Source organism: Leptonotus elevatus, chromosome 14 (assembly GCF_054856555.1).
Source record: "Leptonotus elevatus isolate MCC_2025b chromosome 14, RoL_Lele_1.0, whole genome shotgun sequence".
Taxonomy (NCBI): Eukaryota; Metazoa; Chordata; class Actinopteri; order Syngnathiformes; family Syngnathidae; genus Leptonotus; species Leptonotus elevatus.
Window position 1 is genome coordinate 5,659,857 of NC_141252.1, and position 25,423 is coordinate 5,685,279.

The window sequence follows — 25,423 nt, forward strand, 5'->3', positions numbered from 1 at the left end:
CACTTCGGCGCGCGGAACGATCCTTTATCGACAGTTTTCACTCTTCGTTTCAGTTGCAAGTGCACGTCACAGACGCATTTCGCGAAGACAAACGATTGCATGTTTGCCAGATGATAAGTCCATTTTACATTCCTTGGGTTGCTGGTGTTACCACGAATGAGCGGTCTTAAAAAAATCGACCCAGCAGTTTATTGCGATGTTACAGCGGGCAATTCTCGTATCGATTCCGTATGCAGCTGAATCGATGTTTAAACATCAATTTTGATGGGAATATTCAATAAACTGTCTTACTTGCAGATCGCACTTGAAGCACAGAATAATTTAGCGGAAAATTAAGCCTTAAAATTAGATTTCAATTCCGTTCAAACATGAAACAGATTGCAAACTGTTTGTTAAATACAGCGGCTCACAGATATAAGCCCGAAGTACAATATACATAAAAATCTTACAGCGTACAAGTTTACTGATTAGTATTTTTTGTTTTTATAGCAATAATTGATTTATAGATTTGAATCGGGATTAATTTGTATCGAATCGTGATACCGATTGACTCGCCACCTACCCTAGCTCGTCGCTGACCGTTTACACTATTCTGTATTATTTTTCCCCTCACCTAGTAAATATTAATAATAATGCATCATCAGATTTGTGTCGCGCGTTTTTGGACACTCAAAACCGCTTCACAATGGGTGCATAATTCACGTACAACTCACAAATTCACACCGTGGTGGCGGTAAACTGCATACGCAGCCACAGCTGCCCCGGGGCAGGCTGACGGAAGTGTGATGGCGACCTTTCACATTTGAAGTGGTACTGTTCCAATTCTGGGTACCTGGGAATTGATACCGGTACTCAATGGTGTTTTAGCGCCCTCCGTTTCTGCAGCGCTGCCTTTCTCTCTTGAGCGATGACGTCATCAATGAATCTACTTGGTTCATATTGTTGCTTTGCTATGACATCTAGTTTTTTGCTTCCGATGAAAACCAATCTAGTTTGCTGCTGTATACTGCAGCCCGCCAAAACTCAGCGCGTGTTGGTTGGGTCTTGACGTCACGTGACATCACTCGTGTATTCCAATTGGATGATGGGCCCAGTTAATGTGGCAGCCCATGGCTGTCTGATGAGAGCAGCTTGGGACATGCGCAGTGTGATTTGAATGGCTCATCCACTTCAACAGACGCCATCAGTCCTGTTTAGAAAGTGACACCATTGAACTTGGCTTTGGATTCTACATACATGTTTAGAACGTTTATAATTATCATACAAACATAATTGGTATTTATTTGAATATTATTGTTCTTCATCAAATACAATGTGATAAATGATTCGCTACAAAGACCAATTATCAGCCTGCCTGGTGCTCAACAGCGCCATCCGGTGGGGCCTGGCCTCACGTCAGTGGAAGTCATGCAAAGCAAAAAGTGTTTGGTGGTCAAAAAGCTCGATTGACTTGACAGGCTGCTCTCCTATTTGCATTTGTGACTGCAGCCCGATTGGAAGGAGTGGAACGTGCTCATTCGTCCAAGTCCATGTCGCCTTCAAATCAAATCTCACGCTCTTGCAAGAACAAAGACTTGATTTGTGTCTTCTTCTTTTTTCTCGCCTTCACCTTTCCTGACGGCAAGCTTTAAAATTGGGAAGACGAAACTTTGCAGCATGACCTTCCGTCAACCTCCACAGAAGTTATTGCAAACAAATGTTGACAGATTGTCAGAAATAAGCGCAAGCAAAGTACCTTTAGTCCAAATCCGACTAGAAACGCCATCACTCAGAAATTCAAGTGCATTTTCCACATTTGCCATTCTTGCCATACGCAAAACAAATTCCGCATTTTGTGAAAAGCCAGTTGCTCCGGGCCCGAAAATGCCATTTTCATTTTGTCTTCTTGCTATGGACATTTGAAAGGTGCAAGGACCACAACTTGCAAATTGCCTCAACTTTGTCCATTTTTGAGGTACGTCCATTGACAAGGGAATTAAGTGTAGAAATAGAGTATATGGATGTCTCAATTGAGATTTTTTGGACACGCGAGGACGCTTCACGTCATATGTTCAGTCTTCATGACAGCAGTGCGAAACAAGCTTGCAGATGGAAAGCTCGTGTCAATCAAACAAGCTTTCTCTTTCGCTAGCTTTTAATGTTGGCGGCCATTTTTGTCACTTGCTGAACATGGCAACCCAGTTGCTCATGGCTCAGGTATCCAAACCCAAGACGTCAACCTCTTGTCAGATTTTGCTCTTTCTTTCTCTCTACCTCTTCTCGCTCTCCCCATCTCTTTTGTCTGTGTATCCATTAGGGCTGGGCAATATATAGAAAAAATACCGATATTGCGATATTGGCCCATGCAATATGCATATCGCAAAAACATGCAATACTTTTTACATGGAATTTTTTTTTGTCTTTTTACCTCAATTTGACCAGTCAGACACGAACGTCAATGTGCATCACCGTCCAATAGTTGAACATAAGGTTATTACAATTAGGGATGCACGATAATGCCATTTTCAACCGATACCGATTAACCAATCATTTAGAAAGTGCAGATGTCGATAACTGATAACTAAGCCGATAATTGTTTGCAAAATTAACTTGAATACGAATATACTTTGGAGTCCTACTATAAGTCTAACGTGTACGTGAGGTAATTGTTAAGTATGGCATGTTTTTCCAATATCGCGCAGCCCTAATTTGTGTCCTTCACGGTTCCACTCTGTCTTCCCTTGGTTGTGCGAGTCTCATCTTCCCGTCTTTTTATGTCTGTAAGCCCAACCCTCCCCTTCCTGGTGTAATCCCTCCTCGCTCCTCTTGCTGCTGCTCCTGGCAGCGAGCTGACGCAGCCGTCATCAGGCTGCTTATGTAAGAGTCGGAGGAGGGAAGGGCTCCCGCATCGTCCTGCGTTCTTCCTCCTCCTCCTCTTCTTCTTCCTTTGGCCGTCCTGCGCTTGTCGCGGTCGCCCGCCGCCGTCGACTTTGACGGGCAGACAGCGAGGGTCCGATGGTGGTTCACGGGGAGGGCAGTGCCCCTCCGCCGCACAGGTAAGGCTGAGGCTGAGATGGCAGACAAAAGCTGGTCTGATGACATCATGGTTTTGATTGGGATTCTTTTGGACGGAGCGCACGTGACGTGCTGACCGGAGCTAAAGTCTTTTTGAATGGGCAGTAAATGTAGTCAAAATGGCTGCCACCGCCATCATCATCATTGATATTCTTCGGTAGTTTGCTCGCCGGTCACCCGCTGAAGACTTGCTGAGTCAGCAGCTTTCTGACTGAACGTTTTCCCGGAGCGGACAGCACTGAGAGGCTGCTGGTTGTTAGGGCGACGCGTGATGTCTGCCGATTAGCGGCGAGCGTTTAAGGCAGCCGCTATGTTTGGATCTTTGATTTGGAAGACGTCAGCGAGGCGCCGCTCTTAGCGTTGTCAGATAATCCCAGATTGAAGGCGTCGTCACGCACTCTGACACCGACGGCAGCACGAGGTGCGCCCGGCCGTTGGTGAGATCTGATGTATGGCGAAACTAGAAAATAACCATCACCAGCCGAGCCAAAGCCCATGGGAAGCCTGTCCAGTCGCTGCAGTCGGGAACAAGAGAACACGCGTGTAAGGAGGAGGGCAAAAATACTTGATTTCAAGACTCCCTCGACATGTTTTTATGGCCTTTTACCGTGCGGATTTTCATGTCTCCCGAGAATCCGGACATTCAACCGCCCGTGAATAGGAACAAAAGTCACGTAATAGGGAAAAAGGAAGGTCTGAAAGCGGCTGGCACTGAATGAGTTGAACGCTCTTAAAATGACGGAGAGAGCAAAATATTGTACAGTTGCAGCGATGTGCTTACTGTAAACAAACTATTGAGTGTTTTAGTATTCCAATACTCTGCTGAAAGTCCTATCCAGTAATCGAGTATTCGGATAAAACATATTTTTTGTTGGGATGAAGAATGGGTCATTTTACGTACGCAACAAAAAATAAGACATTACGCGGGAGGGTAGTGGTTGTGCATTTATGAATTTGGGCCATCTGACCAGTAAGAAGGCAAATAAGGCATTTTTATAAAAGCCTACATTGTCTAGATATTTGCAATTATTAACGGTGAATACATTGTGGACTTTTTTTTCCCTCTCTCTCTTAGTCTGAAATGTCCAACTGCATTTGAATGCACCTCGCGGCTCGCTGAACGCTGTCAATGTTTACGCTCTCGTTAGTGACGCCGGAGATTTGTGCCGTATCATACAATGACAGACGAATCAATGGCCATATTTTCGGGTAAATTGGGGCAGTGTCGAACCCTGCAAGTGCATTGCTAATAAAAGCTTCTGCTATGCTAGTACTCGAGGCAGGAAAAAGCCCTCGAGGATTTTTCGTACTCGAGGTATCCTATTTACTCGAGTACTTGTTTCACCCCTACTCTGCACTTTGTGTTTGTTGTTGTTGTCGTTGTCGTGAAAGTGCGAGAGAGTAACGTGCGTGGCGCTTGTTCCCCAGCAGGGCTATGTCCTCGGCAGCCACCGCCCCTCCATCCGTGGACAAAGTGGACGGATTTTCCCGCAAGTCTGTCAGGAAGGCCAAGCAGAAGCGCTCGCAGAGCTCGTCCCAGTTCCGCTCTCAGGGCAAACCCATCGAGCTCACGCCGTTGCCACTGCTCAAGGGTAAGCCGCTGCCATTTTCCTTCTTGGGCCACCATCACAATCTCGTCACAGTTGTTTGATGAAGGCAGACAATTCTTACTTTCTTGCAACCTTCGTTGCACAGTATCCAAATCTCCTCGGTACGCTGGGGTGTCGCTAGCCACGCCCTCGCGGGTTTGTGTTTGACACTGCGGGCCAGCCGTGTCAAACTCTTTTTCATGCCGGGCTGCTTTTACCCAAATTTCATCGAACCAGCATGTCCTTGGCCTAATAGACTATAAGTAATATCAGATCAAACATATTGACCTTTGACCTGCAACCATTGTGAAAATCTTCTCATTCTATTATTAGCTTATATTGCATCTGAAATGTCCTAAAAATGAGTGCGCATTTTTTTGCGTCAATTTCTGAGTACGAGCCGAATTTCAGGAAGTCACTGAAGCGTTGTCAGTGGACAAAATTGGCCACAAGGGTTGATTTTGGTGAAAAACGGAAGCTTGTCTTCTGTCCTGACCGGACAGATTGGATGTAGGCCAAAAAACAGCCGTTGCCCGCAGGTGGAGCAAAATAACTGAAAGGACAACCCGCAATCAAACTATTTGTAATATTGTACACAAAAGTCACATTGCACAGAACTATTTTCAAAAGAAACAATGTCTATTTCAGCTAAGACGATGAAATTGGCCAATATCATCAATTCGTTTAACTGGCTCGACGCTCGCCTCTTGTTGCGTACGATCCATCCATCGATTGGTCGGGCCTTCGCTTTGCTTGCCGCCTTTTGGGACGGTTCCAACGGCTCGGCGTGCCGCTGTACGAGGAGTGACCTTTTCTGGACTCGGCATCTCGTTGTGAAATGTTGTCGATGGATTGATTTGATGGGCACGAACCTGCCGGATGGTGGAAGCCGACCGAACGAGCCATCGGCCGCTTGTCTTTTGCTGCATTTGAACGCTTTGGACTTTGCGGATAGGTTTGACAAATGTGGACTGCTGTGCGTACCAGCTTCAAGTATTAAGTAGTAAGCGCATCTTCATCAAATAGTTGAGCTGAAAGATGCGGTTGAAGATGTTTACGGCGCGGATGCCCTCGTTGCCAGGTTGTCACGGCAACACAAGTCACGTACGTCATCGATGCCGAAACATTTTTGAGAGGAACTCATTCATGCGGATTAATGATCACTTTAACGCATTCCCTGGCAGCCATTTTGACTGAAGCAACCCCGTTTGCTCCCGGCTGTTAAACTGGATTTGGATTGATTTTGCAAGGCCCACAGAATATTGTGTTTTATTGCTATCAAAACATGGAAGCTACCAAAAGAAAGATTAAAGTCTTCTTTCATCAGGAAAAAAAATATATTTTATATATTATATCAGTTTCCGTTTTGCAGCAATTAGCATTAGAATAGAGCACATTTTCATCATTATTCACAAATCTGTTTAAAACTGTGGGGAAATTAGCTTCTTTTTTTTCAACATGGCCCTGGTTGATCTCCTGTACTCTGCTGCCACCTGCCGGCCGTTTTTGTAATTACTACCATTGCTTCACCCGTTCTCGGCAGTTCAAAGGCGGCATCAAAGCCTTCTTGTATGCTCTAGCATAAAAACACATGGGGGGGGGGGGAGAAACCCAACAACAACGTATAAATACGTCTTTGGGACACTTAAAACATTTGAAATACGTTTTTGGGAGCAAATGAGTAAAGATGGAACTTTTTTTGTTTTTTGCCTCCCCCCCCCAAAAACGCTAATTAACCGGGCGAGAGCCGAGGCAGACCATCACCTGGGAGTTGCTGCCCCGGAAATTTCTGCACTGACCAGTTTGCTCTTATCAAGACTGTTGGAGAAGTGTCTTTTCCGCGAGCTGCGTTCAAACACGCAAGAAGAAGAAGCTGGTCAAAGCCCGTTTGGTGAATTCTGCGCTGGCTTGGCGTCTCCAGCAGGCCTGTCTGAGCTTCCTGGTCATCAGGTTCAAAGAGAGGCTCTCAAAAATAGCTGCATCCAGACGTATGCACGATGCCGCCCACCCCATTCAGCCGCCGAAGCCCACCGCCATGCCCACCCCCACCCAGGGAGAAACCCGAGCCGCGGGGTGTCCCTTTACATCTTCCCAGCAGTTACACTTGCTCCAAACAAGCCACGAGAGGCGCGCCGGCAAACTTGTGTCGTCCACGTGTTGACGTCCAGGCTGCTGGCCACGCACGCAACGCCACGCTCGCCCTCCGCATTTCCCCGCCGCCGGTGCCACCGAGGGAGCGCAGCCCTGACCGAGGGAGCGACGGTGGAGGTGGGTGTCGCCAGTGATAAAGTTAGCCCGGCCTGACAGGCGTGCACGCCCTTAAAATGGCACCGGCTCCCGTCTCCATGTTGGAAAGTAGAACTTTTTTCTAGCCCGGAACTGAGAAGAGCCACTGTTGGCGTTTGGGGAGGATGCGGCATATCAGTCCGAGTGGGTCTACTGTCCAAGCGGGCTGATAGCAGGCCTTGCACCCTTGTGCCAAAATAATCACCGCCATTATTTCCACCATGATTGTCAGCACCGTTATTTCCCCGTTATCACTATTTTTATTGCATACAATATTTAAGGCAACTTTTTTCCCCCCCAATTGAAACGTAAACAAAATGCAAATACAGGTAGTCCTCAACTTACAAACACAATGTGTTCCAAGAGGTTGTTTGTAAGTCGAATTTGCTTGTAGGTCCAATCACATTAATTTTAAGATTACATTTGTATTCAATTATTTAAAAAAAAAAAAAAAGTTAAAACTAATTATATGTAGTGTATATAGTGCCTTTATAGTGCATAAAATAAATACAAAAAAATTACTTTTATTCTTTTTAATTTATTTATCATATTTGGTGTATGAGAGTGCATGCACCATGGCTCCTATGCCGTGCTTCATAGGACAGTGAGGTCGATAAATTGCGCAAATAAAAAAAAACATGAGTGAAATACGCATTCATGGGCATCAGTCGGCCTTTGTTTGTATCTGTGAAACGTTCGCAAGTTGAATGCTCGTAACTAGAGGACTACCTGTATAGCACAACTGTATAAGTGACAGCTTGAAATGGAAATAATAATAATAATAATACAAAATGAAGAAAACTGGCCAGGTAGTGATTTCCCTGCCAGGTCAAATTGTAACATGATTGCTTCATAAAAGAAAACACAAACCTTAACAAGTCGCAGAGTCTGTGGCCCCCAGACCCATTTGTGCTTTTTGCAAATTTCATGAATCCGATATTTTCTCCTTTTTGACCGGAAACCAGTTTGAGGCTTCGCGCTTGGTACGTCTCCGACGTTGTGGCTAAGCAGTAGCGAACAACTCGTGCGTCCAAATCACTGATCGAAATATATGATTGGATAGCCGATAGGCCAAGACTTTTGAAGTTGCGGAAACGGCATATATATTGCTCCTCCCACCAAACCTTTCTCGGCATACGATCCTATACATTTACAGTATTGAAATTAGAGAGCCTTTCAGACAGTACTTCGTAGAAACGGCATGATTTATCATGTTTTCAATTTGACAAGAGGACTTCAGACATTTGACAACTTGCCTTAAATACATGTATAAATGATATGCTCAATGATGTTTACTAGAGGAAACTTGTATGTTTTTTTTAAATTAAAGAATTATAACTGCAATTCAACAAAAGAGGCCTCTGGCAAATCTAATATTGGGGTCTAAGCAACTGAGCGATCAAAGAAAAAGGGGGTCTCAAAACGTGTTCTTTTTTTTACTTGTTAAAAAATAGTGACCTCCCTGACCCCACCCCACCCCTATACGAACTGTATATGTCTATTCTGTACGTGTACCGTATAGTTTATACAGTAGTCTGCTCGCGAAATGGGAGGAGCAAGATGGCCGCCCTGTGGCTTCAACGTCTTTCACTGGCGTGTGTCGGCTGTCCAGTCATATATTCAGATCAGTGGTCCAAATGGACACGATGACGTAGGACGTTAGCCATTACGTCATCACATCCCGACAATTTTTCAAATACACCGCTAATATGATTGAAGGTAAGATCTAGTAACCACCACGCTATCGGCCAAACGTCTTGCTAACTAGTCTTCCGTTAGATTTGTCTACTCTAAAGTATGAAAATGATTCGGGAGGGGACCAAGTAAGACGAATCTTTCCAGAGAAGGATTTTCAGAGACATTCTAGGAAGCGCAGGAGAAAGTCTTGATGTCGCCGTCACGTCGTGGCCTGCTTTCCTTCCTTCCGTCACTCGCCTCCCCAAAGTCACCTTGAGGCTCCACTCGCCGCCTGTAACCCGAGTGAGCAAGGTCCACGCACTAGCGACACGGGAAAGCCCCGCCACTCTCAAAGTGTGCATGTGAGAAGGGATAGATGAATGGAGAGAGAGAGAGAGAGAGAGAGAGAGAGAGAGAGCAGTTTTGATCATGGACAAATGGTTTAGGTGCGGCCTTTTTGAAAGCTACTTTTTGGGGGCTAATTAATGATGCACACAATTTGCTGAAATGCTTTTGTTATCATTAAAAACTAATCCCAGACATTGAAGTGAAAACCGTACACGGAGGTTAATGACTCCTTGCAAGACTTCAAATCTTTGCTGGTCTTTTCCATTTTCAAATGGTATTCCTAGAAAATCACAATGTTTTTTTTTGGGGGGGGGGTTCAGCATGACAGTTACTTACATGTGGCCGATGCTTTCCGGTATGCATGAGCCAACTGCCACTTTGACGGACGTTTCAATATGCATTAAAGTCAAATATATATATACATATATATATATATATATATATAGTGGCACTTACTTGCCCTTAGTGTAAGTTCCTCCACATATTGACTGTTCACAAACATATTACGTTCCCCTTCATCTGACCATTAGTGTGGATTTTATGTTAAGGGCCAAAACATGCCTTGTGAAAATTTACCTGCACCAAAAAAACAACAACAACTAACCACCAGAGGGTGCTAGAACTGCACAAATGGAAATCAGCCTGACTTTTTTAACAGATGTGCTGCTTTTAACATCGTGACATGACCACAACGCCGACGGCAATATTGTGGCAGTTTCGATATCACGATATTGACGTTATTGTTACATCCCTAACAATCGGCGGGCCTAAAATGCAGTGGTTTTTCCATTGCTTTGCCAATTTGTCATGAAAGTGGCAAGTGTGAGGCCACTGACGTCTGGTGTGGTGGTGGTGTTGTTGTCGGCAGACGTGCCGGCCCCGGAGCAGCCGGAGCTGTTCCTGAAGAAGCTGCAGCAGTGCTGCACCGTCTTCGACTTCATGGACACGCTGTCGGACCTGAAAATGAAAGAGTACAAGCGCTCCACGCTCAACGAGCTGGTGGACTACGTCACCGTCAGCCGCGGCTACCTGACGGAGCAGGCCTACCCCGAAGTGGTGAAAATGGTGAGCCCCTTCCCGCCCGCCCGCATGTCTGGCCTTGCCGACGCTCACGCCACGCCCTTTGCCCCTCAGGTGTCTCACAACATATTCCGGACCCTCCCGCCCAGCGACAGTAACGAGTTTGACCCCGAAGAGGACGAGCCCACGCTGGAGGCGTCCTGGCCTCACTTACAGGTGAGCGCTGGCCGCCGGCCTCGGTCCGTCGGCCTCGGTCCGCCCATGACTGACGCCTCTTGTCGCCCTTTTCCGCAGTTGGTCTACGAATTCTTCATCCGCTTCTTGGAGAGTCAGGAGTTCCAGCCCAGCATTGCCAAAAAGTACATAGACCAGAAGTTTGTCCTGCAGGTGCGCGCCCTTTCCTCAGAAAAAGATTTGCGCCTTTGGTGTCACTCTTGCCTAAGCGCCTGATGTTTGCTTTCGTCCGTCCAGCTGCTGGAGCTGTTTGACAGCGAGGACCCTCGGGAGCGAGACTACCTGAAGACGGTCCTGCATAGAATCTACGGCAAATTCCTGGGACTGAGGGCTTTTATACGAAAACAGATCAATAATATTTTTCTACGGTCAGCACGCGCCTGATCCTTGCTTGCTGCCACATTTGTGCTTTTGTGAAATGTGCCCGTTTGCATGATGACTTTGATGTCGTCGTTTGAGAAATATGCCGCCTTGTGACTTTTGCAACTTTTGTTTTGCCATCCCGACTGCAGTTTTGTTTATGAGACGGAGCACTTCAACGGCGTGGCAGAGTTGCTGGAGATCCTGGGCAGGTATGTGGACACACCTGGCCAGAAATATAACTTGTTTGGCAAAATTGCATGTTGACTTTTATACCCGGGAAAAAGAAGAAAACATTTCTGCTTGCGGTGTTTTGACGTCATTCCTGCCAGCCCGAAATCTTTGGCGTAAATGCCGTCGAGCTGCTTTCAAGAAGGAAAGCAAAACGTTTTCCTCAAAGTCACTTTTCTGCGTCAAGATGAGGCGACGAGTGTCTGGCTGCCGAGGATGGGCAAAGGATTTTTTCTTTCGGGTCTTGATTTGTGTGTGAGCGTCGTGAATAATTGGGCAAAATCTCGATTATTTGGGTCAGTGTTTGTCAACCCTGGTCCTCGGGACACGCTCTCCAGTCCGGTTCCCGTGTCTCCCGATTCCACACGCACGTGATTCCAATGACAGCGCATCAGCAAGCTCTGGGGGAAGCCTGATAATGATCCACACCTGTGTCTGAATAGGGAGACGTGGAAAACTAGCTGGATAGTGTACCTGGAGGACCGCGGTTGACAAAGCAGGGTTGAATGCGAAGACATAAATTGTGAACTCAAATGATCCTTCCTTTTATTGCAGTATAATCAACGGTTTTGCTCTGCCGCTGAAGGCGGAGCATAAACAGTTTCTGGTCAAAGTATTGATCCCGCTGCACACGGTCCGCAGTCTGTCGCTCTTCCACGCGCAGGTACACGCCAAGCGCGCGCGCGCACGCACGTCAACACGCATGTTGCGATCCTTGCAGGTCACGCTCTCTTCTTTGTTGTGCGCAGTTGGCGTATTGCATTGTACAGTTCCTGGAGAAAGACCCCACACTAACGGAACCCGTGAGTACGCACGCCAAACGGCAAACGCAACTTTGAAGCCATTGCGGGGAGCACGGCCACGTCAAGTCAGCCACCTGTCGGTGCGACGGATCATCATGGATCCGTGCTCGGTACCATTCGGACATGTCAAAGCTGCTGAAACATACTCAACGTGACACGCTAAGCCTAACTTCAAAATAAAGTTGAACAAATGCAGTCATATATTGACGGCAATGCAAATAGCCTTTAGTAGACTTTTACTTTGAAGTTGACCCACATGGTGGCGCCATGGAGAGCTTGACTTCCCTTTTAGACGTTACTTGATCAGAATTGACACTATCCCAAATTCATGTCCAATCGCTAATTTAGGACACTAAGTAACCACTAAATAATTAGACCGTATAATAATAATAATACATTTTATTTGTAAAGCACTTTACGTTTGACATCAAACCTCAAAGGCATATAGAATATGGCAGAAGTTTCTGACGTAAGTGGCTAGCAGCTAGCTGTTAGCATGACCAACGAGTGTCTGGCTGCTGGCTGCCGGCTGCTAAGTACGTTTGACGGCTTACTTGAATTATTTTTGTAATTACTCTCCTTGTTTAAAGTTAAATTGCACCTGGAGGTCTTTTCATTATTTCAAAAAAGGAAAACCCTCAACTCCAAATGTCAAACTTAGCTGAAACTTTGAGCCTTCTTTGACACATGAACATGTCAAAATAAGAATGTTTGCCTCATATTGCACTTTTCTGTTTCTAAATCCGAAACTGCTATATTACAGTTTGAATAGATGTTTTGTTTTGTATTTAATGGAAAAAGTGCTTTACAAAATGAAGACATATGTCTACTTGTATTTATTGATTTTTTTTCTGATCCGAAAAGCGATCCGATCTGTGACTCCAATCGGCGATCCGATCTGAACCGTGACTTTTGTGATCCGTTGCACCGCTAGTCGTGACCAAACGGTCTTGCTTTGTTCAGGTCATCCGAGGATTACTGAAGTTCTGGCCCAAAACTTGCAGTCAGAAAGAGGTGAGCTTCCGCTTTTGCTTTTTGTTGTCGTGGCTGTCGTCGCTTGAACCCTTTGCGCGTCCGGCGCCAGGTGATGTTTCTGGGCGAGCTGGAGGAGATCCTGGACGTGATCGAGCCCACCCAGTTTGTGAAGATCCAGGAGCCGCTCTTCAAACAGATTTCCCGATGCGTGTCCAGCCCGCACTTCCAGGTCGGTCCGCCGCCGTTGGGGGCGCGAGCCGCGGGCGGGCGGGCATTGTGACCGTTGCCGGCGTTTGCGACCTGCAGGTGGCGGAGCGAGCGCTGTACTACTGGAACAACGAGTACATCATGAGCCTGATCGAGGAGAACTCCAGCGTCATCCTGCCCATCATGTTCGCCAGCCTCTACCGCATCTCCAAAGAACACTGGAACCCGTGAGAAAAGGCGCACGCGTCGCGCACGTGACCACAATCCTCCCCGGCTTTGCTCTCACGCGTGCTGTGGTGCTCCTCAGGGCCATCGTGGCGCTGGTCTACAACGTGCTGAAGGCCTTCATGGAGATGAACAGCACCTTATTTGACGAGCTCACCGCCACGTACAAGTCGGACCGCCAGCGGTAAGAACTTCTCTGGCTTTTTTGGTTTTTGGGGCTGCGTTGTGTTCACGTGCTCCGATGATTGGGACCGGTTTAACGTGTCAGACCGTCAGCCCCGAGCGGGACACGCCCACTCTGGCTGGCGCCGCACACGTAGGCATCGTCCTCGAGGACGGGACTCACAAACCGTCCGCTTCTTCCCAACTTCAGATTCTTCATACGCACGTTTGCTTCAATGATTGATTAGCAAATAAGGCGCACTGAGAAGTCTTACGTTTTCTCAAAAATCGACGGCGCGCCTAATAGTCGGTCGGGTGCACCGAGTTCTGAAATGTGCAAATGTTGTTGTGCAACTTTCGCTTGACTGTCTGCACTTGGCTTTCCGTCCACCCGTTTTATTCAAAAAATGCGCAAATAAAACTGAATGGAAACGCTGGAACTTTGAAAAAGGGCCCAAATTTTGCAAAAATGTTATCACTAATGGAGCTATGGCAAAAGACGCACGCTAACGAGGCAGACGAGAGGGACGTTGGCGTGTTTGATGGCGAGCTTGGCCAGCTGTTGCTTTCAGATACAGAAGATGAGGACTTTGAAGGATTTGTGGATGAGGCTTAATCAAAAGCAAACGTGAGTTCAATACTTCAATTCACCGTTTACGTTCAATTCTTCAGGAATTTTTTTTTTTAAAAACCTACGCTAGCATTTTTAGCGTGAAAGCATGCTAGCCTATGTTTTGAGCTGTCAAATGACGATGAACGGTGCCCGCGCCCAATAGTGCGGTGCGCCTTGTGCGTGTGTTAAATACAGAAATAGCATCCGTAAGCGAGACCGCGCCTTTTAAAGCTCGTGAAAATACGGATGCATGAACGGGCTGGACGTCTGTTGCGATCCTCCCGGAAGAGGGAAGTCTGGGATTCATAAGCAGATAATCATATGCCAGGTTTCACTTTTTCAAATGACAACATTCCTCGAAAATCACAATGTCCCATGGCTATTTTTACAACTCCTCGTGTCCTCCGTTCTCGGACAGTCCTGGGCTGGAAGGAACAAAAACCAATGGAGGCCGATTGTCTTGACGATCGCTCTGCGCGTACACTCCGACTTCATCCTGCACAGCAACCGTGGAAAGGACAAACCTTCGAGTAACGGCTTTGATTCCTGATCAGTGCGAGCGGGCCTCCCGATTGGCCGGTTGTGAGCACAATGTGCCCCCTAGTGTTGAAGAAGAGAATGACGTGTTGCGTGTGAATGTTGGCTGCAGGGAGAAGAAGAAGGAGAAGGAGCGCGAGGAGCTGTGGAAGAAGCTGGAGGACTTGGAGCTCAAGCGAGGCCTGAGGAGCGACGGCATCATCCCCACTTAACCCCGCCCCCTCACATCAGTAGAGCCCCTCCCCGCAAAAGTCCGGCAGCGTCTGCCGTTTGGAACGCGAGCGCCGCTGGTCTCTTAATTCTTTTTCTTATGTTTTTTTTTTCCCTTCTTGTGTTTGTGCAATTTACTTTACAATAGATTCATCATCACGTCTGTTTTCATGCTTTCAACACTGTAAATATTTTTTTTCTTTTTCCCTTCAACTGATATTATTGCAAACGGACGGAACAATAACAATAAAAAAAAAAAACAACAACAACAAAGAAACTGACTTGTGTGGGTGGGACGTCAAACAAAACCAAATCGTTGGACCTTTGCCACCAGCTGTCCATTTTTTCTTCCTCCAAAAGCACTCGTGCGTTTGGGCCGAGGGGAACAAAATGCGCGAGTGTCGGGCTAGCCAAGAGGAGGGATGACTTGTTGACGTCGACGTGGGCGAGCAACCTTGATGTTTGCTAGCTAGCGAGCTAGCCGAAAGTAATCATTTGTTGTTGAGCGACAAGACGAATTGTGGCAGGACGGCGCGCTGGCGTTGTGCTGCTGCTGCTGATCCAATCAGACGACCACTTGGGAATGTTGTTGCTAACCCTTTGCAAAAGTCAGGAGATGTGCGTCGCCTTGTAAATGGGAAACCGCTTCTCCGTCGTCACCGGGCTCGTTTTATAATCGGCCGTACTGTCAGCCGCCATCGATTGGCGATGCTTGGCCGACGCCCCATGACCATGTTGACAAGACAGTCAAATATTGTATGCGCTTCTGATCAATCTTGCGTTTGTGGAAAAGGAAGGAAGCAGAAAAAATGCTTCCTGTCCATTTCAGCGTGGGCGGCCATGTTGCCCCTTGCTGGCCACTCAAAATGACATCGCAGTTGCTCAGGTAACAACCAATCACGGCTCACCTGTGTTGTGGGTGCGGTCATGTGACGTTGGCCCGCCAGTTACCGTGATGTCACTTTCGGTGACCAGGAAGTGGCAAAATGGCCGCCCGCCCTATGCCCTCAGATGGACGACAACAACGGCAAACTGAAGCGCATTGTCAGCAACATTTTGGACTTGATTTTGTCGTTCGGCGTTGATTCGCACCTCCAAACTTGACTTTGCTTCCAATATTCTTGTACGCCGCTGTAACATAACCTTGTGCACACGTTCAACTTCTAACTTCATTTGGGATCCAAAATGAAATGTGAATAAAAATGGTATGAAAACAAAATGTTGTAAAAGATTTGATGTAAACGTAGTGAAAGTGAAATCCAACCAAAGTGGGTTTCACAAATGTTCGGTATTCCAAAAATGCTAATTGGGTCAAAGAAACAGGGGCATCGGCAATTGTGTATGCAAATCAATCTTCAGTGAAGTGAAACCACTCCTCGAAGTGGAAACTACAAGGTGATGTGCACTTTTTACATTTATTTACGCAACCACTAGAGGGAGCCGAGCGAGCGACATGTTGACAATATTGCTCAGCAATTTGGCCTGTGAAACATCATCACAATTTTGCTCTTCTCTTGCTTGTCATCTCATCGGATGAATTTGGCTTTTGCCATTGTTGGGCGGGAGGGGTCCTGGATGTGGGCGGGGTTTGTTGACATTGGCCCCGGCCGGCCCCCTCCCTCCCGGCAGCAATGTGTCGACGCCGTCGCCAGGTCTCGGATGGTACAAAATGATTTTTTTCCAGTGACAAAAAATAAATCCAAACGTTGAATCATTTAGAAGTGGTATGAAACGAACCGTTTTGTGAGAGAGCAGACGATGAAGTCACTCGTGTTTGTGTTGGTGTTGATTGGAAGGGAATTGTTTGCGATTACGCGCTTTGGATAATGTACGGAAATTCTTTCATGGCCAAAGTTTTCCACCTCCAAGGAATTAATTGTATTAATTGCTACTCTCAGACCTGTGTGTGTGTTTTTTACGTTGATTTCAATCTGGAGTTGTGAATGTATTTGTGAAAATTGTTGTAAGTCTCCCAAGTTCTACACTTGAATATGAAAGACATATTTTTTTTTGTCATTTGGGAAGCCATCTTTCTTCGACTCGCACTCCTTGCACTTCGCACAGAACGCAGTTGGAGGCGTACCTCAACATTTGAGGGGACTTCAACGTTTGACTCCGCCCACACAGATTTTTCTAAACGGTTTAAACCATTTTTTTTTCCAACAAAATTTGAAGAGTTAATAATGCTTCGTTTTATGACGTAAAGTTTTTCTTTTAAACATTATGGATCAACAAAAATGACAAACACTCAAAACTCAGTCAGCTAAAGGTTTGAGGAAGAGGCCAAAGTGCAGTACTACATGTCCCCAGCAGATAGCGCATCCCTGGACGGTTGAGGTTGGTATTTGGGTTTCGCTCAGTTTTTAATTTTTGTTGTTCAATAAAGTGTTAAAAAAAATACTGTAATCGTGATGTGGTAGGGTAATGGTTAGGGTTAACAACAAAGAAAGAAAGGCGGCGGCGCTACGAAGTAAAAAAACAAACAAAACATAATCCGTGTGGGCGGAGTCAAACGTTTAGGTCCACCTGACGTTGCGGCACGCCTCGAACTGCCTTTACTTCCTTTGGGAAAGTGTACTGCGCTAGCCGTTGAATCCACACGAGGGCGCGCCGTCCCTTGACGTGTTGGGTCGGTCGATCGCACCTTCAACAGCCTCCTCTTTCCCTCGCTCCTTTCTTTTCTTGCTTTCCTCTTTGCTTTATTTTGCCAATCCTCACTCCTTTCATTTCATTCCTCATCTACGGTCTCTCTCTCTCTATTTCTTCTTCCTTTTAGTTTTTTTACATTTACATTCTCGTTCTTTTCTTGCCCTCTCCTTCCTCGCCGTCCACCTTTGACTTTATTGTTTGGTCGGCGTCCGCTGTCTCGTGTCGGCCTCTTGGCGTCGCGGGGCAGAAGGAGAGATTTAAATCTTACTATGTCGTGACTGGGAGCGAGTTGTCCGGGTGAAAGCAAAAACACGTTTTTCCCGACTTGTATGAAACAAACGCATCACAGAAGATCAGATCAAGGCTCGTTTCCCGTTTTCCCAATTCCATTTGTAAAGGACAAAAACGTCTCTTTCCCACCTCGTGGACGGAAGACGAACGAGTGTGAAACTTCATTGTGATGTTTGTCTCAAAACGAAATGCGCAAAATGCGATCCACAAAGGCACATTCACAAGCACAATTGAGCATTTGCAAATGGTAAGTCGTGATAAATGCTTTCAAAACATGAACAAATACATGCGGTATTATTTGAAAATCAGGTCAGAATTGTTGTGTGGATCATTTTGAGACAAATCTCTCGCCATAGTCGTCTTCATCTCATCTGGCAGCTGTCGGTCGTGACACGTGACGCGAGTGCACGCGCGCTCCTCGTCCGTGTCACGCGACATCAGAGCCTGCGCTGTGATTGGTCAACTGCTGGTCACATGACACGTGGACGCCATGTTGTTATCCTGCCGCTGCGTTCTCGTCGTGTTTAGCAAAAAAGAAAACATCTCGTAGTGTTTGGCGATAAGCGTTTCCCCTTTCATGTTCCAATCATGCCTTGTTGCTTACGACCGCCAAGCAGCGCTATGATGACGCATCGGTTCCCTGCCTCGTGACTCGCAGAGGAGCACATTGTGGGAAGTGAAAGTCAAACGAGAGGACTGGAAAGCAAATAACATGTCATTGTTGTCGAGCAACTCGAGTCGCAAGTCGAGGTGACAGTGGCCAAGATAGTCGTCCATTGCTGGAGCTTTCCATGCAAAGCGACCGGCGAGGCTCACTCGACCAATAAAAGGCAGTATGCAACGGCGGAGTCCAACCCAAGACGTGCTTAGGACCGCCCCCTTATTTGAATAACATTTCGTCCAAAATAAACCAATGACTAAATAAATAAACAAACGACTAATAATGATTTATTTCCATTTTAATTTTCGAATTATATTTTTTATATCCATTTTTATTTTTCACTTTATTTATTTATGTAGTCATTTATTTGTTTTGGTCTTCCATACTTTTCAGGCGTGTTGCAACAATTTTGATGAAGCCAAACAACTTGACTTTGAGATCATCTTCACATTCTTTCTTTCTTTCTATTGTTGTTGTGTTTCTACTCTAGACTTTCAACTTTGCTTCTCTTTGGACCTTTGAAGCAGGTGTCGCGCGCGCATGTGTGTACACCACTGCATATGTGTGCGCATGAAAGTTTGTGCGCGTGTGTGTAAATTTAGCGCGGCGTGAAGTATGCCGGGGGCTTGTGGGGCGCATGTCCCGGTTGGTTTGGCCGACGGTCCGCATCCGAGCTTGAAGTTTGTCCTCAGAACGGCGTGCGAGTGCCAGCGGGGTGCAACCTTCCTCTCTGGTCTTCCTGCACTTCTTGGGGCCTGGACCGCTCTTGCTGTCCGACCTTTGCTGCGGGTAAGTAAGCGGCCGCACTCAATCAAAGTAGCAAGTAAGTAGTCGTTCAGGTTTTCCACTCCTGTTGGCGGGAGCGTTCCATAGCCCAACGAAGCATGTTGCACTTTTGCCGCCGACCAACGTGAGCGGCTATTTTTAGCGCCGCTCCAAACGCCAGCTGACCTTCTGCCGGGCGCCAAGCCTCGCTAGCAGGTAGCACGGAGCGCAACGTGTCGCGTCACGCGACCAGCCGGCAGCGGCAAATGTCAGTCTCGGCTTATTGCGGCGGCCGATGCGGTATTGAAGATTTGGCGAGATTTCAGCGACACGCCGAAGAGCCGAAAACCGGAAGCCAAGGAGGCCGCGAGTAGCAATCAATTGACAAGTTGACGACTGGCGTCCACCGGCTGAAGCTGGAAAGGACGGCAAGGGGGACAGCTTGAGAAGAGCCGTTCTGGTCTCTGGACTGGCCCAGGCCAAGTCCTGACCTCAAGGCCGATGACCTCGCAGAAGACATCCCAAAGCGGCAATTTTGCTCTGCCGGTGCCCATTGGTGAGATTCGGACCACGATCAGGCTTGCGCGGCTCTGACCAACGGCAACGACAGGACGTGTAGAAATTTCTCTCCCACCATATTAACCGCGTTTCTTCGATTTTGGACCGTTGGCAATCGGTCACAACGATGTGGCAAGTGCAGAATATTGCACAACGGCTGAAAGTGATCTTAAGTCTCTGCATGCGTCCTTCGGGTCCACCATGTTGAAGTTGATCAACAGTGGCCTCTGCCAGCCTGCTGTGCGCAAGCAACAATTAGCGCTAGCAAACATGAGCCCGAGGACAAACGTGTGCTTTGGCCTTGGCGGAGGTCTCCCAAGCCACTCTTCAAGTTGTGTTGACGTCTTTGGGCATATTTGTTCTTGCCTTTTTGTGGCCTCATTTTGCCAGTCAAGTCAATCACCACTCAAAGTTCACGCGGCAGCTGACTCACAACCTTGGCATGACTTGCGTGCCACGCACACACACGAACACACATGACACACGTCTCCATTTCAGTGTGAATGTTAGAGGGCACTGCTTGACTTGTAAAATGACACGGACGCACACGCACACACTTTTTGTGAGTGTGGGCTAGCAGGAAGTTGTGTCGTTGAATTGTTAAACCCCGCCCCTCTGGCAGCGGCTGGAGGTCAAAACAAACAAACAAGTGTGTGTTCTTGTCATTTGAAGACGTCACATGTGCGTTTGTTCAGACAGCTGTTGGTCAAACTGCGTTGTCGTCCTCTCACTTCGAGCGTTTCTTTACAGCCCGGACAGACACACAGACGGACGGACAGACGGACGGACAGACAGACAGACAGACAGACGAAGGCTGGAATTTAGCGGCTCAAAATGTGAATATTTGGCCCCATTCAAACCCTTTGAAGAGCAAAAGTGAGAATCAGATTTTGACAAGCGCCAAAAGAAGTGACCAAGACGGATGGGCTAGAAAGCTTGGCTAGCGTCATCACGTCACCTAGCGCGGCTCGCCGTTACGTCCGCCACAAGCAGCGAGCTAGCAACAGCGTCCAACGGCTAACAGTCGGAAATGTTGTGCCCGCGTGGCCTCATTTTGGACGAGATGACAAGAAAAGAGGAAGAAGCCGTGCTAAGTGCTAAGCTAACCTAAGACGGACATACTTGAGTGTCAGACGTTTATTTGAGGTACACGCCGTTGCCCGATGAGGACGCCTCCATCAGCTGGAGCTTTGTCCTTTGGCAATTTTCACGTCAACAGCAACTTGCAGCACCCAAACATTTAACAAAGCTTCGAGAAGGTCACATTCAGTTGACCCGTAAACGTTGGAATGCATTTTAGGCTCATCCTGAAATTTCACCGAAAGCCAAATATTCATAACGTCTATGTTGTAATTGTTTTAAAGAAGTTGAAAGTTGCTCCTCAAAAAGGCATTTTGTCCGCCAGCGGATGTTTTCAGCTGACCCAAAGCGCTTGTTGACGCGTTCGCCCGCCATGTTGCCGGCAGGTGGCCACTGACCCCAAATGGCCTCGGACTGCACTGATGACGTCACGGGGGAGTCAGGCTCCGCCCCCCTGGACATCGACAACCTACTCATGCTGCTGCACGGTCAGTAAAACGACACGGCGCCGAAAGTTTGCAAAAAAATGCCAAAAGGGATTTTGTGAAAAGAAAAAAAAGCGTTTGCAAAACACTCTACTTGCTCTTTTAAAAAAGTTTTTTTTTTAAGTGGATCAAAAAACCAAAGTGCCTGCGATAGTCGTCCGGTTGTGTTGAACTGGAGCCGCCGGGAAAGCAACTTTCACCATTTGCCAAACGAGTACGTTTGAAACTTTTGCTCAAGTCGAGGACAAACAACGAGTCTGCACTCGTATCTCGAGGCGCCGTCTAGGAACGCGCGACTGGCGGGTTGAATAAGCGACTCTTTAATTGGCGCATGACCAGGGGGCGGAGCTGCAGTCAGTCGGACCTGCTTGAAAGGCGGTCGGACCAGACAAACACAATTCGCTTCTCATATTGCTCTCACGGTGTTTGCGTGTGTGCGTGCGTGGGTGCGTACGCGCGTGGACAATGTGAACGCTTCAGTCGGCATGGGTGAGTCCATTTCTTCTTCTCCTCAAACATCCGATTCAGAATCACGACAACCTGATTTGTCATTGGACCAGGATGTCCTCAAATTCATCGCGGGCAATTTCAAAGCCAAAACAAACGTGATCTTGAGCCGACGCCGCGTTGGCAGCTTCCATTGCGAGCAGAAGTCGGGAATGCTGCAAGAAAGGGCAAAAGGGGCGGGGCCTGTTCAAGCTTCTTGCTGACTGTCTGGCAAACCTTAAAAGTCCAAAGAAACCAAACGTTGGCTGCAAGGCGAACTGGTCAAACAGGAAGTGATGATGTCACGTCACAAACAGGAAGTGACGATGTCACTTCACAAACAGGAAGTGACGATGTCACTTCACAAACAGGAAGTCATGATGTCACTTCACAAACAGGAAGTCATGATGTCACTTCATGATGGCAAACGGAAACATGCAGGCTTCACAACGTCCAAAACAGGGATGATTTTCATAATCGATTAATCTGTCGATGAATCGGATTAAAAAAAATTGTAATGTCCATCGTTTTATTGAAAACAGGACATTGTTGAAATTGGCAGAGAAAATGGACAAACATGAAGGAATTACGTGGACAGGTTGATGCCATAAAATTGGCAAACGTGTTGATGATTGTTTGTCGTCATATTTTCAGCAGAAAAGAAGAACAACAAAAAACATGTGTAAACAAAGTAGCCAGCAATATTTTCGAGGAGACCGAATCAAAATTTGTCATTTGTTGTCCTGACCTACTTGATAACATTTTCCCATCATGCCACATAATGTCCCGTTGCATTATGGGAAAAAAAGCCAAACCTAAATCATGCATGACATGAAAAGAAATGAAAAAAAAAGTTTCAAATAAACAATGCTTTTGACTTCATTTTTTAGCTTAATGCTTAAAAACGAGCTTTTTGTTGTTTTTTACGTTGCGTTTTTGTTTGTTTCATTACATTACACTGCAGGTCAATTGATATTTGCTATTTTTGCTGTGATTTATTGTTTTTTGAATTTGAAGAAATTCAAAGCTGTAATTAATAAAAGTTGTGAAAATAGTGACGGCTTTTTTCTACTTACGTTTTTTGTTTGGTGTCGTTGTCCCCGGAGAAGATTCTCTAAATTGAACGTACTTTTTTTTTTGCGTTTTAGAAACGGTGACCTGTGAGGGAAAAGCCATCATTTGGAATTATGCACAAAAATAAAACGAATTGGGAGCAGTTTGTAATGTAAAATGTATTGATTGTGAGCTAAACACGAATAATATCCATCATATAAGTGAATTATTGTATGGGGGGGGGGGGGGAGGGGCTTCATAGACATTGAGATAATAATCTCTGGTCCTGGCATTTATTACACTTTCATTCATCTAACATTGCAGTCTTTGCAAACTGGCTTCATTTTACAATCACTGAAACAATTACGGGAGTTTCTTACATCAGCGGTTCTCAAATCGGGGTACGGGAATTAAAAAAAAAAGAATAATTCAAAAAGTAGCATACATGCTAAGTTAACTGAATAATTTGTTTTGAAAAGTGACCTGTATCCCAAAGGACGTGTTATGTTGATAATTATTGCACAATTATTAATCTACCATTAAGTTAATGACTTAAGTTTTTTTTGACCGATACATAGTGGGACTGCGGTCAAAGTTAAAACCAGTTTCCAAATTAAAACCCGACAGATGATGGCACAGCACTGTCTCCTTTTGTCCATCCCAAAATCTTTTTGCGCTGGTTGGGGGTGCTCGGCTCGAAAAAACATGTCGCCGGGGGTTCGTGAGTGACAAAAGGTTGAGAACCACTGCAGCCCTACATGATCCTCATCTAGCTAGTTTAGGGCTAAGTTGCTAACGTTAGGCTAACGTTGCATTTCATAACATGCGCCAAGCCCAAACGCACGCTTGAACTATAATGCATTGTACGGTGAGATTGCCGATGATGTCCTCATCGTATGGTCGAGGGCAACCTTTTGCCAACAACGTCACCGTACGATACGTATCACCGCACATGATCTTTAAGGCGATTCATCATCATGAGGAAGTACGTCATATGTATACCTAAATGATATGTTTATTATGCTGGATAACCCCAACGTTTTGTTAGCAGCTCTTCCGGTTTCCCAGCAAGCGACATTTCGGGTCTAAATGTGCCGAGCGAGGAGCCGCTTTCGCAGGCGCGCCGGCCGGGATACTTTATAAATAGGCAAGGGCTGATATGAGGAAAAATATCAAAGTATTCAAATTACAACTCTAAAACGTGCTCATTTGAAATATTTGGGCAAATACCAGCATTTTTTTTTCATGTACCACATTCTATTTTGTTTTTAAAGAAAATATAGAAAAATGGCTACATTTAGAAACATGTACCATGTTAAGTTTATAAGTAAATACATGTTGATATTCTTCCTCTGTTTGACTTTTTCTTAGCAACACGCCGTATCCAATCACTGCTGGGCTATTTCTACAACAGACCTCACACTTACGCTTAAAAAAAAAGAAAGAAAGTAGGCTACGATGCAAACTCAACACCCAAGGCAATCACGTCCCCTTTCGTCTGCTCGGCTTCACTCACCGACAAGTGGACTAATTGAAGGCAATTTACTTCAAAGGCGCTGCTTGTTAAGTACAATGCGCACGTGTCACTCTCTCTTTAAAAAAAAAAAAAACATTTTATAAAATTATGCTACAGAAGAAACCAAAAAATCAACGTGGATGTACTTGAAGACAAGAACATAAAATGTCCTGCTCTTCACAGTGTGAGTTTAAAGGTGCGTTGCAAACTCGAAGGAATGTTGTCCATCACGCATGCGCCACCATGACCGGTTGAGTACAAAGAGGGAGGCTTGACCTTTGAACTGCGCCTATCAAGCGTGTATCTTCCCTTCAGTGTGGCGCGTTGGCGACAAACACGCGATTGCCACTTCGTTGGGGCGGGTGAAATGGCGGACGATGACATCATGCTCGCTCGTCCCCGCCCACATTTGCAGGCGTTAGCGCACAAGTGGGATGGAAATTGAAAACAAAAACACAAGAGCAAGATGGCGGCTAGGAGCGCAACGCAAACTGCGGCTCAAACTGCAAAAGGAGTGAAAAAGCAAAGCGTTGGTTTGAGGCAGATTGGCACAGAGGCTGCACTTATGTTTTAGGCCACAGGTTGGTGAACTCATAACACATTAATTAAAAAAATACACTATTAGCACTGCAGCTAACAAAGTTAGCATTGCACTGTGTTGCAAAAAAACAATCAACCAAAATTAGCACACAAAACCAAACTTTCAAATCAGGTTGAGATTGTGGACAAGTCCCTCCCGCCAGTCAATTACAATGATCAATGTGGCTATTGATCACGTGCGCCCGTGTCACGTCATAATTCATTCACAAGTTTACTTTCAAGGTCATTTGTTTGAAGGTCGTGCGGACGTGTGCTAAAATAGACACCATTGATAGTTTTGTGGGCTGACAAATGTTTTTCTTTCTCCTCTTGTCATCTGAGAACGAAGCCATTTTGAAAATGGACGTTGCAGGCCTGTGCCGCCATCTTGTGGCATCTCTTGCCAATGACAAACGTCTGAGTTGATATTTCTTCAACTTTGCAAATGTGATCATTTTTGTTTTTATTGACTGATCCAAAAAACAAACAAACCATTTTGTGCTAGTGGATTTTATTCTTGTGTGCTTGAAGAAAATGTCACTAAAAGTGAAAAGGACTTCATGTCAGACATGAGACATGAAGTCAACAAGACCAATGTGTGTGTGTGTGTGTGTGTGCGTGTGCGTGCGTGTGCGCGCAGTGGAGCAGGAGCAGATCCAGAAACGGACTTTCACCAACTGGGTCAACGCCCAGCTGGCAAAGGTGAGCGCCGACTCAACATTCAACGTTAGCACGTTAGCATCAAGTCACGTTCGCTAACCCTGCTTTA

The 25,423-nt window shown here is 46.2% G+C and overlaps 2 protein-coding genes across 4 annotated transcripts in view; both read left to right on the forward strand.

Annotated features, from left to right (window-relative positions):
- Positions 1-794: 794 nt before the first annotated feature.
- Positions 795-14,808, forward strand: ppp2r5eb (protein phosphatase 2, regulatory subunit B', epsilon isoform b). Of its 3 annotated transcripts, none has more exons than XM_086094175.1 (14): positions 795-3,035; positions 4,486-4,646; positions 9,823-10,019; positions 10,089-10,190; positions 10,269-10,361; positions 10,446-10,576; positions 10,721-10,780; positions 11,355-11,463; positions 11,549-11,602; positions 12,566-12,616; positions 12,687-12,806; positions 12,884-13,011; positions 13,092-13,193; positions 14,434-14,808. In XM_086094175.1, exons 1-14 carry the CDS (start codon positions 2,995-2,997, stop codon positions 14,531-14,533), a joined length of 1,449 nt encoding a protein of 482 aa, XP_085950301.1. In that variant the 5' UTR covers positions 795-2,994; the 3' UTR covers positions 14,534-14,808. The 3 variants fall into 3 exon arrangements, with proteins under 3 accessions (XP_085950301.1, XP_085950300.1, XP_085950302.1); XM_086094174.1 differs by having other exon boundaries at positions 1,583-3,035; positions 4,483-4,646; XM_086094176.1 differs by lacking the exons at positions 795-3,035; positions 4,486-4,646; positions 14,434-14,808 and adding an exon at positions 4,657-6,911 and having other exon boundaries at positions 13,092-13,197.
- Positions 14,809-20,921: 6,113 nt separating this feature from the next.
- Positions 20,922-25,423, forward strand: part of syne2b (spectrin repeat containing, nuclear envelope 2b) — a 91,413-nt gene continuing 86,911 nt past the window's right edge. Inside the window, exons 1-2 of the mRNA XM_086095147.1 lie at positions 20,922-21,023; positions 25,295-25,356. Coding sequence (XP_085951273.1) covers positions 20,939-21,023; positions 25,295-25,356 — 147 coding nt within the window. The 5' untranslated portion in view covers positions 20,922-20,938. The remainder of the gene's footprint in view (positions 21,024-25,294; positions 25,357-25,423) is intronic.